General features: G+C 43.4%; 1 protein-coding gene across 1 annotated transcript in view; it reads right to left on the bottom strand.

Annotated features, from left to right (window-relative positions):
- The window catches only part of PIGQ (phosphatidylinositol glycan anchor biosynthesis class Q), a 32,434-nt gene extending 16,941 nt beyond the window's left edge, over positions 1-15,493 (bottom strand). Inside the window, exons 1-5 of the mRNA XM_026859088.1 lie at positions 14,798-15,493; positions 9,362-9,493; positions 8,096-8,216; positions 2,170-2,296; positions 1,013-1,166 (exon numbers count right to left, since the gene is read on the bottom strand). Coding sequence (XP_026714889.1) covers positions 1,013-1,166; positions 2,170-2,296; positions 8,096-8,216; positions 9,362-9,493; positions 14,798-15,471 — 1,208 coding nt within the window. The 5' untranslated portion in view covers positions 15,472-15,493. The remainder of the gene's footprint in view (positions 1-1,012; positions 1,167-2,169; positions 2,297-8,095; positions 8,217-9,361; positions 9,494-14,797) is intronic.
- Between the last annotated feature and the right edge of the window lie 522 nt (positions 15,494-16,015).

The following is a 16,015-nucleotide window of genomic DNA, read 5'->3' as shown; positions in this document are numbered from 1 at the left end:
TCCACTCTCTGCACAATTAGGAGGAGCAAGGCCACTCCTCACAGACCAAAACAGAAATTCCAGTAATTAGAGGTGCTAGGAAGAGACTCCCCGTTACTGATTTTGGATGTAAGCCCTATGCTCACAACAGACCTGATACATAAATCATATCTCAGTATTTCTAACCATTCCCTAAATTATCCACAACTAAAGTTCTACTATTTCTTCTGTTGTTTGCAATGTAAAGCCCCCTATTCACAACCTGGCGAGGAACAATGACCATTCTGTAGTTTATAAGTCAAAAGTTCCTTTATTAATTATTTTCTCTCTCACCTGATGGCAAGAGCAGCTATCCTCCAGTGCCCTGTGTGACTCCTTGCTGCAGCACGTGTTCATGGGAGGCAGAAGAGAGCACACTGGTGGGCACCATCGGCACAGTAACTCCAACATGCCCCAGACGTGCCCCAAAGCCCCCTGCACTCCCACACACTCCCTCTGCCCAGCTCTCAGCTCATGGGGCCCTCCAGTAGGTCCAGACAATGACACCAGGATGGTGTCACAGCCATGCTGTAACCCCAAACCTGCCATCTGTTCTCCATGATGCAGACAAGAACTACGGAAGCAGGGCAGAGGCAGGGACTCTGGGGCTTCTCCAGAAGGACAAGGGTTCCCCTTTCGTCCTCCTCTCCTCCAGTTCCTTTCAAATTTACTGGGTAGGGTGCAAATGAAAAGAGTACTATAAGGTTGAATCAAAGAGTTGGGATGAACTGCTTTCTTGTCCTCTGCCTGTCATGTAGTTTTATTTTTCCATGTCACTATCACAACAAATAAATATTTAAAACACAGGAGAACTGAAAGATAGGTTGCTTGTACTACTGTGGTCATCATTTCTACATGTATTAAAGAATGCAATAAATTAATTGCTGAACTGTGAATTAAAGAGAACTAAACCAGAATTGAATGCTCCACAAATTAAAGACATGGTCCTTCTCACCAAACATACCCAAGACACAGCCAAGAGAGATCAACTCACCTGGCTCCATAGACATAGAAGCAGTAGATGTGGAAGGTCAGAAGCGCAATGATGTCGGAGAGGATGCAGAGAGCCACGGTCAGGCCCAGACAAGCTGACAGACCAACGTACCAGAGGATCATTTCAATGAATGGGGACATCAGGTGAATGTAGCCTAGTGGGCATTGCAGAGTGTCAGTATTTGAATGAAACATCTCCCTGTTGACACTCTCAAAAGACTGATTCCTCCAGCCCTAGAACATTGCTGCAGAAATCATAGTCACAAAAAACCAGAAGCAAAACTGGGAAACTCCTTTAGATGCCATCTTCTGTTTAGGAGGGACAACAAAAGCTCTCTTTCCCCCAGGGTTTCTGTCCAGGCATGCCACCTCTGTGAGGAAGGGGAGGACATGCTTAGCTGGAAGAGAGCAGTCGCCTTGTTCCACATGCAATTTGCTTTCCTAGATTTGCGTCCAAGTTCCTAAGTACATTTTTAGCTGCACACATCAACCTTTCCTACAACCATTCCCATTTTCTTGCTACTCCCACAAAAGCCACCATGTGGCTTTTGCAAAATAAACCAGTGTGGAGGCATACAGTCTCATCACTGAAGTGGAGCAAAGTCACAGTAACAAGACCATACTTGATTGATGAGCAAAGTAAATCAGTCTGGTAACCAAGGAGTTCATGTCCATCATGACTGTACTCCTTTATCAAGACACTTAATAAGGATAGCAGGGGTCTGCTATTTCAAGTAGGGACTTGAAATAATAAAGTTGCATTAAGCTGAAGTCTCTTGTAGGACTGGGTTGTCATTTGCATCTCGAGAGCACATTCCTCATCCCTATCTTATCAGCTGCCTCTTACATGACAAAGACTACAAAAGCCTCATAAGACCTAAAGCCCTTCCTTGGACACTCACCACTAATGGCACCAAGTAAGCTGCATTGTGATTTGCACTTCGTGCAAAGCATCAATACAAGCACTTTATTTAATATGCATGACTTCCTTCTGTGGGAATCCAACTTTGGCTTGAGTTCCCACAGCAGGAAGACTCACAGACAAGTTTTTACTTGCAGTAATGCATCTTGATTCATTGTTCACCTCTAGGCAAACATTAAACACTCAGGAGGAAAGAGATGAAAAGGGAGGCTGGAAAGTTAAACAATTGCACTTACTAATCCAAAGATGGATGTGGTAAAGGAAGAAGCGGCCCAAAACCTGATCCAAAGCTCGGTTCATTTTCAGTCCAGCTGGTGCTCCCATTAGCCACTGGAGCAGGTCCTGTAGCTCTTCAGCTACGTGCTACAAACACACGGAAGTAAAGCACCTGAGATAAAAGACTGCCACCGCACTGAGCCGGTCCAGTGCACTGTACATGCTGCCCCCTCCCCAGTATTCTTACCGCACCTTCAAACCAATGGAAAAAAAAATCCAAACAACCACTTTACAGACAACTAGTTAAATCAGGAATGCACCTTTATTGACTCTACTGAATCCAAACATAACAGCAGAGAGGAAGCTGAACTGCTTAAACGGTATCAGTGTCGGAAACATGAATCTAGCGTTTGTTTATGGCCACCTCTGGTAGACTTGCACAGTATGAGTTCTTGCTGTAAGGAAAGTTCTTAAAATAGATGGCAAATGCTGGTACCCAAATTGACTTCTTTGGACAGTCAACTGAAAAAATCACAACTGAGCAAGTAAGCTTACTATGGGAAAGGCTGTCAAGATTTTAAAAGGGGGAAAGATGGCGGTGCACTCATGGGAAAAAGAAGTGAATTTTTACAAACAGATAACCTGTATGTATTTACAGCATGGTAGAAAACACAATTATATAAATGTATTTCATACATAAACAAATTTTCTTGATACTTTGTGGTGTACTAAGCAAGATTAACCATGCTGTATAGCACTGATCTTGCCCATCACTATTGTGTCTCTGTGCAAGGCTTCATGGAGAGGTACCCATGGCATCCCAGTAAAAAAGAGGTCCTCTGAATCATTGAGAAAAAAGCCTAATGGAGCTCATCCCCAAACCACTGATGGCTCTGACTCACAATTTCTGGTGATTTCATTCCAGGCTGATATTATTTACTGATTTTCTCTTTCTACTCCACTACTCTGCCAGAGGTTCCCCTTGCAGTTGACAGGGCAGAAGATGGGGTGGCTCTGCTCCTCAGTAGTTTGCACCTGACCTACTCACCTAAGCTGAAACCAGCGGTGAAGTCCATTTACCAGGCTGTGAACTGAGGTAGCTGAGAGTGGTAACCTCCAGCAAACAGGTGGGGAACATACCTGGAAGAAGTGACCTCTCACACTGTCCCTCATGAACACAGATTGGGAGTAAAAGCCTTCTACCTCTGAAAAGCCCACTTAAAGAGTCAAGTCCATGCAAGTGAATTGCACTGCAAATGGTGCATATGTAGAAGAGTCAAGACTGCTACTTAAGGCTGATGAAGCACTGCAGCCTACTTTCCCCATCACTCATATGGATAATTTCCCTAAGGGAAAATTATTTCCAAGGAATGATTTCATGTTATTTACTAACCAACAGGATCCTTGCAAAATGAGTTTGTAAACATTTACTTTTAGTGTAGTGGCAAAATTAAGGGCTCCATCTTCAACTTACCCAAAAGGATTGCCTTTTTATTTCATTCATTTTCCCTCTGTCTCTCTGCAAGTTAGAACTGACTTGAACCCATGGATCTTACCTCTGTGGCTGAGATGTGTTAGCTACTTTATAAATAGACTGGTTTTAATATTTAAAGTGTTGGACTGGTAACTTAGAAAAAGCATTTGGGGATTTTAATGAAATATTTAAATGCTTGAAAGCAGTCCTTCAGCAAGGCTGTTTTTTCAGCACTGAATACTTCTGGAGGCTGCCAGTCCCAGAGGTGCTACTAAATTCTGACAGGGGCATGTAGCTCTGGGAAGGTGCCCTAGCTTGCCATTATTTAGCTGGGTGTAGCATTTCAAAACATAGTCCTAGGGCGTAACCTTTCAGGTTGTTTTCCAACCAGGTATTTTAGGAGTGATCAATAGCAAGCAGAATCAGAGAAGGTGACTGGGAGTCCAATTCTCCTGTTGCAGTCATGAATACTGAATGTGTGCAGTATTAATAAGATAGAGTGAATTGGAAGTGTTTCATAAAGGGGTGTAGGGACATTACCAACTAGAGACTAAAGCTAACATGGTTTGGATGAGATCACTGTGGAAATACTTCCTTTACTGTCATGCTCTTCTTTCTAGTCTCTATATGCAGAGGGTGTAATGGTGATGTGACATGGATGGAGAAGGGCACACAGAGCACTGTGAGTGGGCACCATGGGCACCAGGAAGCACAAGGCAAACTTCCTGAGCAGAGCATCTAGTGCAAGACAGAGCAAGCAGAGCCAAAGCACTCCCTACCAGAGAGATTTGCCCTGCATCTGTTGGAGGCATTTGGGGCTCTAAGTTATACTAATTTACCAATTACGTATATTGAATATTATCTAAGAATATTTTCCAGGAAGTGTCCTCTCTGCTGGTTTTGTTTACGGATTAGCAGAGCATGAGTGAGTAGGAACTTACATCCAATTATCTCTGAGCCCCAGTAACATTTTTGGAGGCACTATCTATGATAAATTTTTCATGGTTTCAAAGAGATTACAGCTTAAGAAAAAAAGAGACATCAACAAGGATGAAAGAGGTGAAGGAGAAAAAAAAAAAAAAAGAAGATGGTTTATAAGCAGTTCTTCTTAAAACAGACAAATGTAGCCCTTCAAATAAGGCTAAGGGGAGAACTCATCACTCTCTACAGCTCCCTGAAAGGACATTGCAGAGAGGCTGGTGCTGGTCTCTTCTCACAGGGAATTAGCAACAGAACAACAGGAAATGGCTTTAAACTTCAACAGGGGAGGTTCAGACTGGACATTAGGGAAAAAAAAAAAGTGGTCAGAGAGTGGAATAGGCTGCCCAGGGAGGGGGTGGAGTCACCATCCCTGGATGTGTTTAAGGGTTTTTTGGATGAGCTGTTGGGGGATGTGGTGAAGGGGAGAACTTTGTAGACTGGGGCTGATGGTTGGACTAGATGATCCCAAGGGTCTTTTCCAACCCGTGTGATTCTGTGAATTGGGTATTTTTGAAAGAAGGCTGTTGTGGAAGGCAAAATCAAGGACAACCATTGGGAAGCCTGGTGGGAGCATGAGGATGGAGGAGGGTAGGAGTTGTGAGGGCACCTACAGAGAAAAGATTATTGACATTTTCCATTCTTGGATTTGAAAGCTTGCTCCAAAAATCAGTCCTTCGTATTGCATACAGCTACTTGCCAGTTACTCCCTAGGTGTCTCTGAATCACATCTGCCTCATTTACTGACAAAAGCAACTTGTTATTACAGTCAGCACAGCACAGCTCATCAGGCTGTGAAAGTGGGAGCTGCAGTCAATGATGTCTTGTGCATCATCAACAATGCTGGATAAGTGCTGATTTGAGAACCATTATATCTAGGGATGACGAATGATGGCTAGGGAACACGGCTTGATCCTCACGTCAGCAGGCTGAGCTTATGACCCTGGCAGTTGTTGAGAGCCAAAATAACCTACCTGCATCTGCCTCCTTCCAGAGAGATGTTTGCTAGGAAGAAAAATGAGCACTGTATCCAGTCCCCACACAGCTACAATTCTGTCAATATTAAAATCAATCAAACCAATAAGGTTATAGGCTATATAAGGTTAGCTTGTCAATATTAAAATCAATCAGATCAATAAGGTTAAAATAAGGTTAAGTATATAACCTTATTAAATATATTATAATAAATTATATAATGTTCTATTTACTAACAGATACAGAGATATAAGGTCAATGCCATTGTCAGATCTGGGGCACATATCAAAAGCAGAATAGCAAGGAGCACTAGGGAAGGAAAACTAACTCATTCTGCAAATGGGAAAGTTTGTGTTACTGAACTTGGCAACATGTAAGCACTTGAGAAAGCCCAAGTGATGGGAATAATATGTACCAGATGGACACTCAGCGGTGAAGAGGAAACCTACTGCTGAATGGCTAAGGGGAGATTTTGCTGTCATACTGGAAAAGAAGTGGTGCTGGCTTGCACACCACATGCTGAAGTCATTGGTATATTTTGGGATCACTCAGATCTGCATTTTTTAAGGCCTGCACATAATGCATATAAATCAATGCCCACTGAAGGCAGTAAAAGGACTCCAAAAGATTTTATGTTCACAATCTAATATGCTTGACAGAATAAAGTAAGTCTGGAAAGTAAGAAGAGTTGTTAAGTGGCCTGAACTGACAAGGTTGGAGAATCAGAGAAGAAAGGCACTGACTACCAGGCTACCTACACAAGGAGGAGTTAGCACTTCCAGGAAGTAAGTAAACAGCTCTTGGTGATAGCAAGGTAATGAAGTCCTCACATGTAGGAGACATGGTGAAAATAACTGACACTATGATGCGTAAGTTGAGTGACAGATGAGCTAAACTACTGAAAGAGGAATGAACGAACAACTATCACAAACAAGCCTACCCAGGACAGGTGCTGAGATTGGATACACCTTGAGCACAGAGAGTGTCCATCTGCCAAAGACACTGGGCAGATGGAACCGCTCCTGGAGCCACCTGTGCGAATAGGAACGCAGCCAAAAGCCACTTCCTTGCAGACATGTTAAGGTATCATCTTTATGAGAGCTGGACATCTACAGTAATCCCATAGGGAAAGCTCTAGAGAACTTAAAACTTCTCCAGTTGAAATATCTGTAAGGAATAAGACTCAGAAAAATATTTCTAGTGTATAGCTCAAACAGAAAAGCAAGTGCATAGCAAGAATTGGGGTCCTTTCTACCCCACCACTGCTGCTGAATTGTGTCTGCAGCAATCCTTAAAACATGCAATCCTTAAAAGTTTGACTATGAAAGATAACAAAAAATATCAATAATCATGATCTACAGCTGTGCTGGACACTCCATACACACTTTCTGAAAGCACAGCATGTACAAGAATCATCAGAGACCTATGGCTTGTAACAATTAAAAGGTTAGACATAGACCAAGCAGATTATCATCAAGAGAAATGTGAGCTCTTCCCAAGAAAGACAACATAAGTAGGAAAAATAAATTGCTGCTGGAATTCTCTAATCAGAATAAAATTCCTCCCAACCAAGAATCTGGAGAAAGAGCAAAGAGAGGACATTCTCCAGCAGCTAGAAGGAAATCAATGGAAATATCCACCTTCTCTTCCAGAAATGAAAGTGAGCAGAGAAAGGATTAGACTGTGCGGCTGCGTGACAGTGCTCAACATTGGCTGCACATGTATTTCCAAAACAAGAAGCTCTTAAAATGGAGCTAACTTCAGATGGCTGGTCTGGTCTCCAGCCTCTGAACTACATTATATGTTCCTTACTGCCACTAAACAGATATACTGGAGTACTGCACCTAAAATGAGCCACCGAAAAGCAGGACAGTGTGAGTCATACTTCTTTATGAATTTATGCTGATGCAGAGGGTTCTCAGTGGGCAAGAGGAGTATGTTTGAGAAAATCACAGGACACAGCAAGTTTTCCTGGGTTACCATCTGTACACCAGAGCTCTTAGACAGGATTTCAGGTGTTCGTATCCTGACTAGCTAATGCCTTTGGATTTCCCCATGAAATTCCTCTTCACAAGCACAGCTGCACTGCTTATCAAGTTTGACTTTTCAGCAGTTTATCAGATTCAACTCAGGTTACAGGCTTTTTTTTTTTTTTCCCCCCAAATGCCCCATATAGCAACAACCTGAGGACACTTCTTGTCAACTCCAGAATAAAAGTATTATGGCTCAACAACCATTCAACCTGCAGCTGCAGAGCTCTGGCCAAGCCACAATTGTTACTTTAGGAGCCCTCCAGTAAACATCTAATTACTACTCACTGCACACACAAAGCAGAGCTGTGCTCCCTTTGAGCAGCTCCAGCAGGTTTGATTTTAAGATTTCACTGTTCTAGAGGAGACCTAAAACAGGTCTGTCTCTGAAAATCTTGTAAGGCGTTGCCTCCTTACAGCTACCCCAGGCATCAAGAGCTGGTCAGTACCCATAGCAGGTGAAAGAGAAACTGCTTTGGCCACACTTACATCAGCCACAGGAATGAGAGTATCAGCAAGGTGACCAATTCGGTTCTTTCTGTACAGCCAGGACATCAGCAGTATCCCCAGAGCCACATCAATCAGCAGAGAGACAAAGATGTTGGCTTTCCTGCATGCAGGATAAAGAGGAACAGTGTGAGAGAAAAAGGAAGGACAGTGTTTAATGTTTCAATGACAGTTGTCGGCTTCACTTTCCACAGCATCCTTAATGTCCCAGGGACACCAGGATAATTTACTGAAGAGGCATGGTGTAGAGATCTTCTGAGTTTCACTGGTCTGCTGCTACTTCTGTGGCCAAACATGGAGCCACTCAGAGCCTACCACACCACAAAACCTTTTTTAGTAAAGGGACTGAAGAGAGGGAATTGAAGTTACAAAGAGGAATGTTAAACAATTGTGTATATACATACTAAGGGAGGGATTTACCAGTACTAAGGACACCAGAACTTGGGAGTATCCACGTTGAGATCAGATGGCTTCCCAAGAGGTATACTTCAGTTGAACTTCAGTCAATGTAATAAATAGCATTTCTGGGTACACAGACATACCCAGAAGGACTGCTGAACTGTCCCTTCACTGCTAGGCTTTCTGAACAAAATTTCATGACATGAGTTATTCGGAAAATCAGATTAAACAATCACAGTTACTTTTGGCCTTCAAATCTGCTAGTCTATTTTAAGTGTTACCTGGGAGTCTATTACTGCAGGATCAGGAACCACACAGGACAAAACGGGCTGTGTAATGGCCATAGGGCATTCAGTATCTGTCTCAGATCTCTTGTTTCTCCCTGCTGCACGTTTGCTTTTTCTGTTACACTGATTTTGTTACTGCTGTTGGAGTCTGGTCAGCAGTTAATGCAAGATTCCCCAAAAGAGTGGATGAAGAGGGGATCATTTAAACCTTTCTGCTTGTACGGAAAGTGTCAGTGAATATTGACTGCAGTTTTTGGTTAACAGCAGCATATGTGAAAGTAATCAGCTTGTGGGAGTAGTGATAGCAAAGCACTACACACATGGGCACAGCGCAAGCCTTCTGTGGGCAATATTCTGGTTGCCTTTCTCAGGCTAGGGAAAAAGGCATATAAACAGAGTGCAGGGTAAAGATCTGCAAAGTAGCAGGGAGAAGAGCAAGCAAGGCGACATGACACGGTACAGTGAGGACCCCACAGTGCTGTGCGGGCACAGAATCCACGGTTTGGGTTCCCTGGAGGAGACAGGGCTAGAGCAAAGACATGCATGACTGTGTACTCCATACCTCATTAGCTGAGTGTGGTTTTGAGCCTTCTTATTGCTGCTGATGACCTGGAGGTGCTGCAGGCGATGTCCCAGCTGCTCACAAGTTGAGAGTTTGCTCCATAAGAAAGACAAAGGCCAAAACTTCAGCACCCTGTGGAAACACCATGGGAATGTCCCCTTTTGCTTTTGCCATATAGCAGGCTGTCCAGCATACAAACTCCATGCAAAACATGCAGTGCAAGGTTAAGGTTGTGCAACCAGAGATGGTGTCAACATATTAGCATTAAAGAATATTAGATGTTAACTACTCTCTTAAAGGTTAACAGAATTAAGGCAGCCTTTCCAGACCAAGCCATCGAAAGCAGACAACCCAACCTCTCATTTCCATTCTGTACAACCACATGCCTTGCTCCTCCAAGAAAACCAGATGGAAATCCTGATTCCACCCTGTGCTTTGGGATTCAGATGGGGTTGCACACTGCTCTGAGTCTCCAGGAGAGTGGAGTCAAGGCAGTTATGTCTACAGTGCAACAACACAACATGGTGTAACTGCTTCACAAATCCCAATATTACTAATCACAAGTCTCTATCTAGTGTGGGCTTGGTATAATGAACAGCTGTGTTCTCCCTGCAATTTCTGTCCTTTACCCTGTTTCTTTTTCTTTCACTTGATCCTTTTCTTCTTTTTTTCTTTATGACTTCCAAATTCCTTTCTCAGGGTCTTCATTTCTATCTTCTTTCCACTGCCTTGCCAAGGGTGACCAGCATTATGTAGATAACATGACATTTATCATTTAATTAGATTCCAAAGTTAACATCCACATTAGGCTTGTAGGGGAGGAAATACACAGTTCTTTTTTTTATGACTCAGAAGAAAAGTACTAAATGATGCTCGATTATTTTGGGGAGTTACTTTTATTACCACACAACCTATAAAGAAAGGAATGATGGCAATTTGTGTAGTCTAAAATGACACCACTGGATGCAGGCTGGTCAAAGAATGCACAGTAGCTGTACACCAACACAAAACACCATATTTGTTGTGGGGAATAAATTCTGATGTAGATAAAATTTGGATCACTTCTTTCCTGTACACAATGGTTGTTTCACTACTTTCACAGTGTTACACTGCTTCTTATTAAGGGTCCAGGAATCTATGTTTACTTTTAGTCACTTCCTTCACCTACTCTCTCTTACTGCTTTGGCATGTTCGTTTAGTTTACATTCATTCCAAATGTTAAAATTATTCCCAGTATCCTGCTTTGCTTTTGAAATCGTACAGCTGTTTGGATCATTAGTGAGCGTGGCCTGGAGATATCCCTGCAACGTGTGCATGCTTCCCCCAGATTTCATCTGGAGGACTTCAGCCTGTCGGCCAGTGGCAGAGTGTCTTCAGGACAGGCCAGGATAAAACAGAGGATGGGCAGATACAAATCACAAGGGCATGGCTCGTTCAAAATCCTTCTCAGTTCACTGTGGTTACTATCTCCTTCCTCCCTCCATCCTCCTGAGCCCTTTCAACCATCCTTTGTGCAAGGCTTGTCAGCTTAAATATCAGAGTGCTGAAGTGCCCCCTTCCTCCTCCCCATTCAAATTTCAGACACATTGGTTTTACTGTGAATCATTCTTCTTAATTTGAGGCCTCCAAGTTACTCAGCAATCCGTTACAGCCTCCCACCTTAGAGACACATGAAATCACTGTTCTTCAGCTGACTTGTCAGGAGGTGATAGCTAAAGTGGCGGAGGAAAGAGCACCATGCAGGGGAGGGAGACATGGGGGGCGACTGCACTGGCCACTGATCTCAAAGACCTGTGTTCACAGATTCACCAAGGCACAATTGCAGATGAGTTTTCTCTTCTAATCATATCCCAGCTCAGTGGTTACAAATTCTGGTGTGGCAACCTTTAGCTAGAGCAGAGAATTGCACTTGAAATGCAAAGAAGGGGGAAGGAGAAATGGTCTACCTGTATAGTTATGTACAGATGGCTGAAGGTGAAAAATCACTGATCAGACCAACAGCTGCCAGACCATCTCAGTTCAAGTAGAAAGCAACAGCTCTGGGGCCTTGTGTGAAACATTCACAAGGCTGATAGTCTCCTCATCCTCTCCCAGCAACGTGTGTTTCTTACCATTCACTGCCGCACCATAACTCCCCAGACTTGAGGCCGCTAGCGTGTGGGTCACCCACCGACCAGGCACCCCTGCTCAAAGGAAAGGACAGGCTGCTGCTCTCTTCTGCCTGAGGAATGTCTTGCACAAGCGAGAATGATTTCCAAAGCAGCCTCATAGCCAGGAACACCCCCAACATGTGCACTCACTGTAGGTTGCAATGGGCAAGTGCATCTTCTCGATTAAAAGGATGGGCCCGAAAGACACGTCAGAGGTCTGTGCTTGTCTGTGCTGACCGACTCTCTTTATATTTATCATCAGGACAACCTCTATTCCACTTACATAGTTTCTCTGGGAACTAAATATATACACATACTTACTTAAATAAAAATACAAACATACTGCAAAAAGCTCAATATAATAGTTGCAAGATGAGCTACGGTAACTCTCATCTCTAGGAGTACTGAGGAAGAAAGCCAAAAATATTTCTTGCGTGGTCTTCTACCCCTATGCATATGGACTATGCATTGCTATAAATGCTCCCACTTGTTTACCGCACAGTATATAGAAGGATTTTCAGAAGGATTTTCAGTGGAAAACCAATCAAATAAAACAAAACAAAAAAACAGTGATGTTGTGTCATTGCATTATTTAAGCAGCAGGAGATCTTTGGGGTACTTCTAAATATAAGGAATTTTAGCAATAACATAACATAGTCAGCATGAGTAAATCTTGATTTTCCAATTCAATTTTTTTTCCAAGAGTGAGAGTGGATTTTTCAGACATCAGATGAAAAGCAATCTTTCCAAATCTGCATCACATGCAAATATTATAGTTCCATTAACCAGAACCCTGGCTGTTTTTCTGCTCCTTGCTAGAAACTGCAGGAATACTGTCTCCCTTCTGGATGAGGAAGCAGAGGTCAGGGTGTTTATAAACGGACTTTTTTTTAAAAGGAGCATACAGGGTTTATTGCCTCAATACTAAATCATTCTGCTGGGTTTCCAGCAGAAATGGGCAAATCTAGAAGACTTTAGCCCTTTATGAGCAGGGACTAAGCATACTGGTAGGATAGTTCTATTAAAATTAGCAGCAGGGAAACAGTTGACTGTGATGACATTTAAAATGTCAACTTTCAAACAGTGGATTTCAAACATTCTATTGAAATAAATGAAGTAGGATGCACAACCAGTCACAACAGCACACTAGAGAGTTTCAGCAGTAATGGAAATCCTGCACAGAGGTCACTCTGAAGACAGAATTGCAATGGCCACCCCTTAGCACAAGGTGGTGCTGAAGAAATGTCTTAATTTGAGATACAGGCCTTGGGAGTGCTCAGTAAGCTTGCATGTATGTCACTGCCCACTTTCTGAGACCTCTAACGCTGATGCCTTGCTTCCCCAGTACAACTATGTAAAACTGGCATATCCAAAAAAGCCCCAAGCCTCCGCAGCCTGACAGGACATCACTGATCTCTTTCTTTAGCTTTTCAAAGCTGACTAATTCTTAATGTCATAAAAAACAGGGCAAGAAAGAAGTCCTGTGACCAGAAGGAGCAAAAACCTAGTAGATATTATTTTATGGGATGTCCTGTCACAGCACAGGGAGGAAGGGACTGGAAGGACACCTGCATGTGACATCTTGAACCCTCCCTGTCTTCTGTATGTTGGCCAAAGGAAGCTGTACCACATGTCACGTGCTAAATTGAATCAAATGACATTAAATGACTTAGAAGGTCAAGCAGGAGGTTTGTTATAAAGCCAGGTATCATCTGTGTAGTCCATGACTGATGTTTTAAACCACCTGTAAGATAGGTAAATATAATGTTGATACTGTGGGTGAATGAAAAAAAACAGAAAGAAACCTGTGTCTACCTTCCAAGGTTAATAACAAGTTCAACCTAGGTTTATGCACAGCAAGCCTGCACTCTGCCTACTGGTATGTACAGCTGGCTGCTAGTCTGGCCACTGCTCTGGCTCAAAATGTCTGTACTGGGTTTAGGAAAAGCTGAAATCAGAATAGCTCCTGATAAGCTGGGTAGCATCTATCTGTGCCGAACCTGCCAGACAGAGCTTGAGCTCCCGAGTTATGCTTAGACTGTGGCCTTCTGGAGACCTGTGAGCCTTGGGCTTAACTTGACTTTAAGCCTGATCTGGGACCCAGCACCGATCAAGGTGGGCAAGTCTGACCTTGAGACCAAGTGCCTATGCAGGAAAAGATCATCCTGTTTGATGGTAGTCACACACAGTCCAAGGACAGCCAGAAAAAAGATCTTCAGAGCTGACTCCCAATCTTCTACCCAAACACAAAGTTCTGACTTAGTTACCCTTAAGAAACATTAATGCTTAGTCAGTGTCTACAAAGCAGTCCCAGGAACCAGTGGTCCCCCATTATATCAGGTTTGGGTTTGACCCTAAATCTCTTCCAATTGAGTAGTCCAAACCCAGACAGTTTTCCTTTTGTGTACCAAAATGTATAACCCAACTGTTCTGAACAGCTTTCCATATGGAGAGTTTCACTGTAATTCTTTTATGACAGTTATCATATAACTGGAAACCTGTTAAAAGACTCAATTCCCCACACCTTGAGGCTGTACTTGAGAAGATTTATCCATGAATACAGTAGTAGCCGTTATCCAAATTTCATCAATTGAAGCGTCCCCTTTCAGCTTGGAACCTGAACTCCACTCCCCTCTCTGGAACAACCTCTCTAGGCAGGTTCTCCCCTTCAAATCTGCTCAGAATTCCTCTTTAGTGCAAGAACTTGCCACACATTACATTCAAGTATCCTATTTAGTTTCACGGTTGTGACAACGGGATTGCACCAAGGATTCATGCAGACTAGCATTCCTTGTAACCTGCCATGAAGTGCCAACCGTTGCAGCACCACCGTCTGTTAGATGATGGATTTAGACACACTGTTTGCTGATGTTTCACACCGTGGAGGGATTCATAGCAAATGGAGTAGGGAGTCCCAGCTATCAAGCCGTTAAGGAGATCCTCATGTCATTCTGTCAGCCACGGAATAGCTGGAAACCCACTCTTTTAGCTGTGATGAAACTGAAGTGGGGCTGAGCTACCCCTGCTGCAAAAGGGAAGATCAGTGCCTCCCCCAAAAAGCTCCTAGCTCCTTGAAGAGTTCTACTATATTCGAGGGAGCCTTTAGCCTTGTGTTTTCAAAGAAGCTCCCCAAATTTTAACAGCAGCTCTGCAGCAGCCTGTTTCCAACAGAATGATTTTGTATTAACTGTATTTCTCACTGGGGTTGAGCAGGAACCCTGCAAATGCCTAAACATAAATTACATTTCCACCCAAAACATAAGCAGGCTGATGTCTCACCACTTACCTGCTCCTGCAGATCCCAGAGATAAGTGAAAGCAGGAATGTCAGCAGCATGCACGCAGGCACAGAGGCCTGTTTCATCAGCTCCACGATGATACTAGCTTCAACTCCATCAGACTGCCAGTGGGTCAGCTTGATGGGCCCATCATCATATCTGTCCGTCATGAACAGTATCTTACTCTTCGCCACTGTGTCAAAGATGGCAGCGAGCTTTGAAGCATCGTCTGCCTTGTGGTCAGTGAAGGCAGCTGTGTCCAAAGGGGGATGTAAATGGGAAAGCATGACTTTGCGCTGGTCATAGTATACCAAGATTATTTCTTCCTCCTTAGGGTTGTTAGAGTGTTTCTGAAGGGTAGAACAGCTCCAGAAGTTGCTGTCTCCCTCTTTGCTTATCTGAATCCAAGGGTCATGAGAGAATATTGTCCCAAGGTCTTCCAAGAACTCACTCAGACTCTCTTCTTTCTCCTGTTTGCTGTTGCTCCATGAGCCGAGCACAGAGACACTGACTTTAGTCACCCGTTGGACTTCACTGAGATACTGCTTCACCTGGGCAGGAATAAAAGGGAAATGGACCACAGCAAGTATAACAGCAGAGTTCTGTTCGGAGATCCAGCGGCCGATCAAAATGCCACTTTCTGCTGAAGAGCAGCATGATGGAAAGAAGACCTTAAGTACCATGGCAGCAATCCTGGAAGAATGGTACACCTGCAATAAACACAGAAATAAAACTTGAGAATGCAAGAAAAATTTGAGCTGATCAAAGTCACTGGTGAGGAGGCCCAGTCAAGTTTTAAAATACTAAGTCCAACCACTCTGCACTGAAACTAGATAATGACAGTAGTGACAGCCAACAGGGATTTCAAATCAGAGAAGTACTTCAAGATTCCTGACAGTCTTTGAAGTGAGGCGTGTCGAGCCTGGAGTTTCTCAGCAAAGCCCTTTTTCCAGTGTTGGAGAAGTGTTTCATGATGGTACACAGAAAGGCATAGCCTGTCAGACTGGCCCAGATCAGGAATCCATCCTGCCTCCAATCTTAGATCTGACACTGGATGTGCCTGAGCACTTCCTAGAGAAGGGACTACACTGTAGCACAGAGAGATGCCTCTGAGGAATATTTCCTCCTATTACTGACAATCAAATATTGGTTTATGCCATAAAACCAGATAATTCCAGAGCCTCCTTTATCATTTAGGAACCCACAGCTGCGTTCTGCAACAAACTC

Source organism: Athene cunicularia (assembly GCF_003259725.1).
Source record: "Athene cunicularia isolate RWA chromosome 14 unlocalized genomic scaffold, athCun1 chr14_part1, whole genome shotgun sequence".
NCBI lineage: Eukaryota > Metazoa > Chordata > Aves > Strigiformes > Strigidae > Athene > Athene cunicularia.
This window is presented reverse-complemented; position numbering and strand designations above follow the sequence as displayed.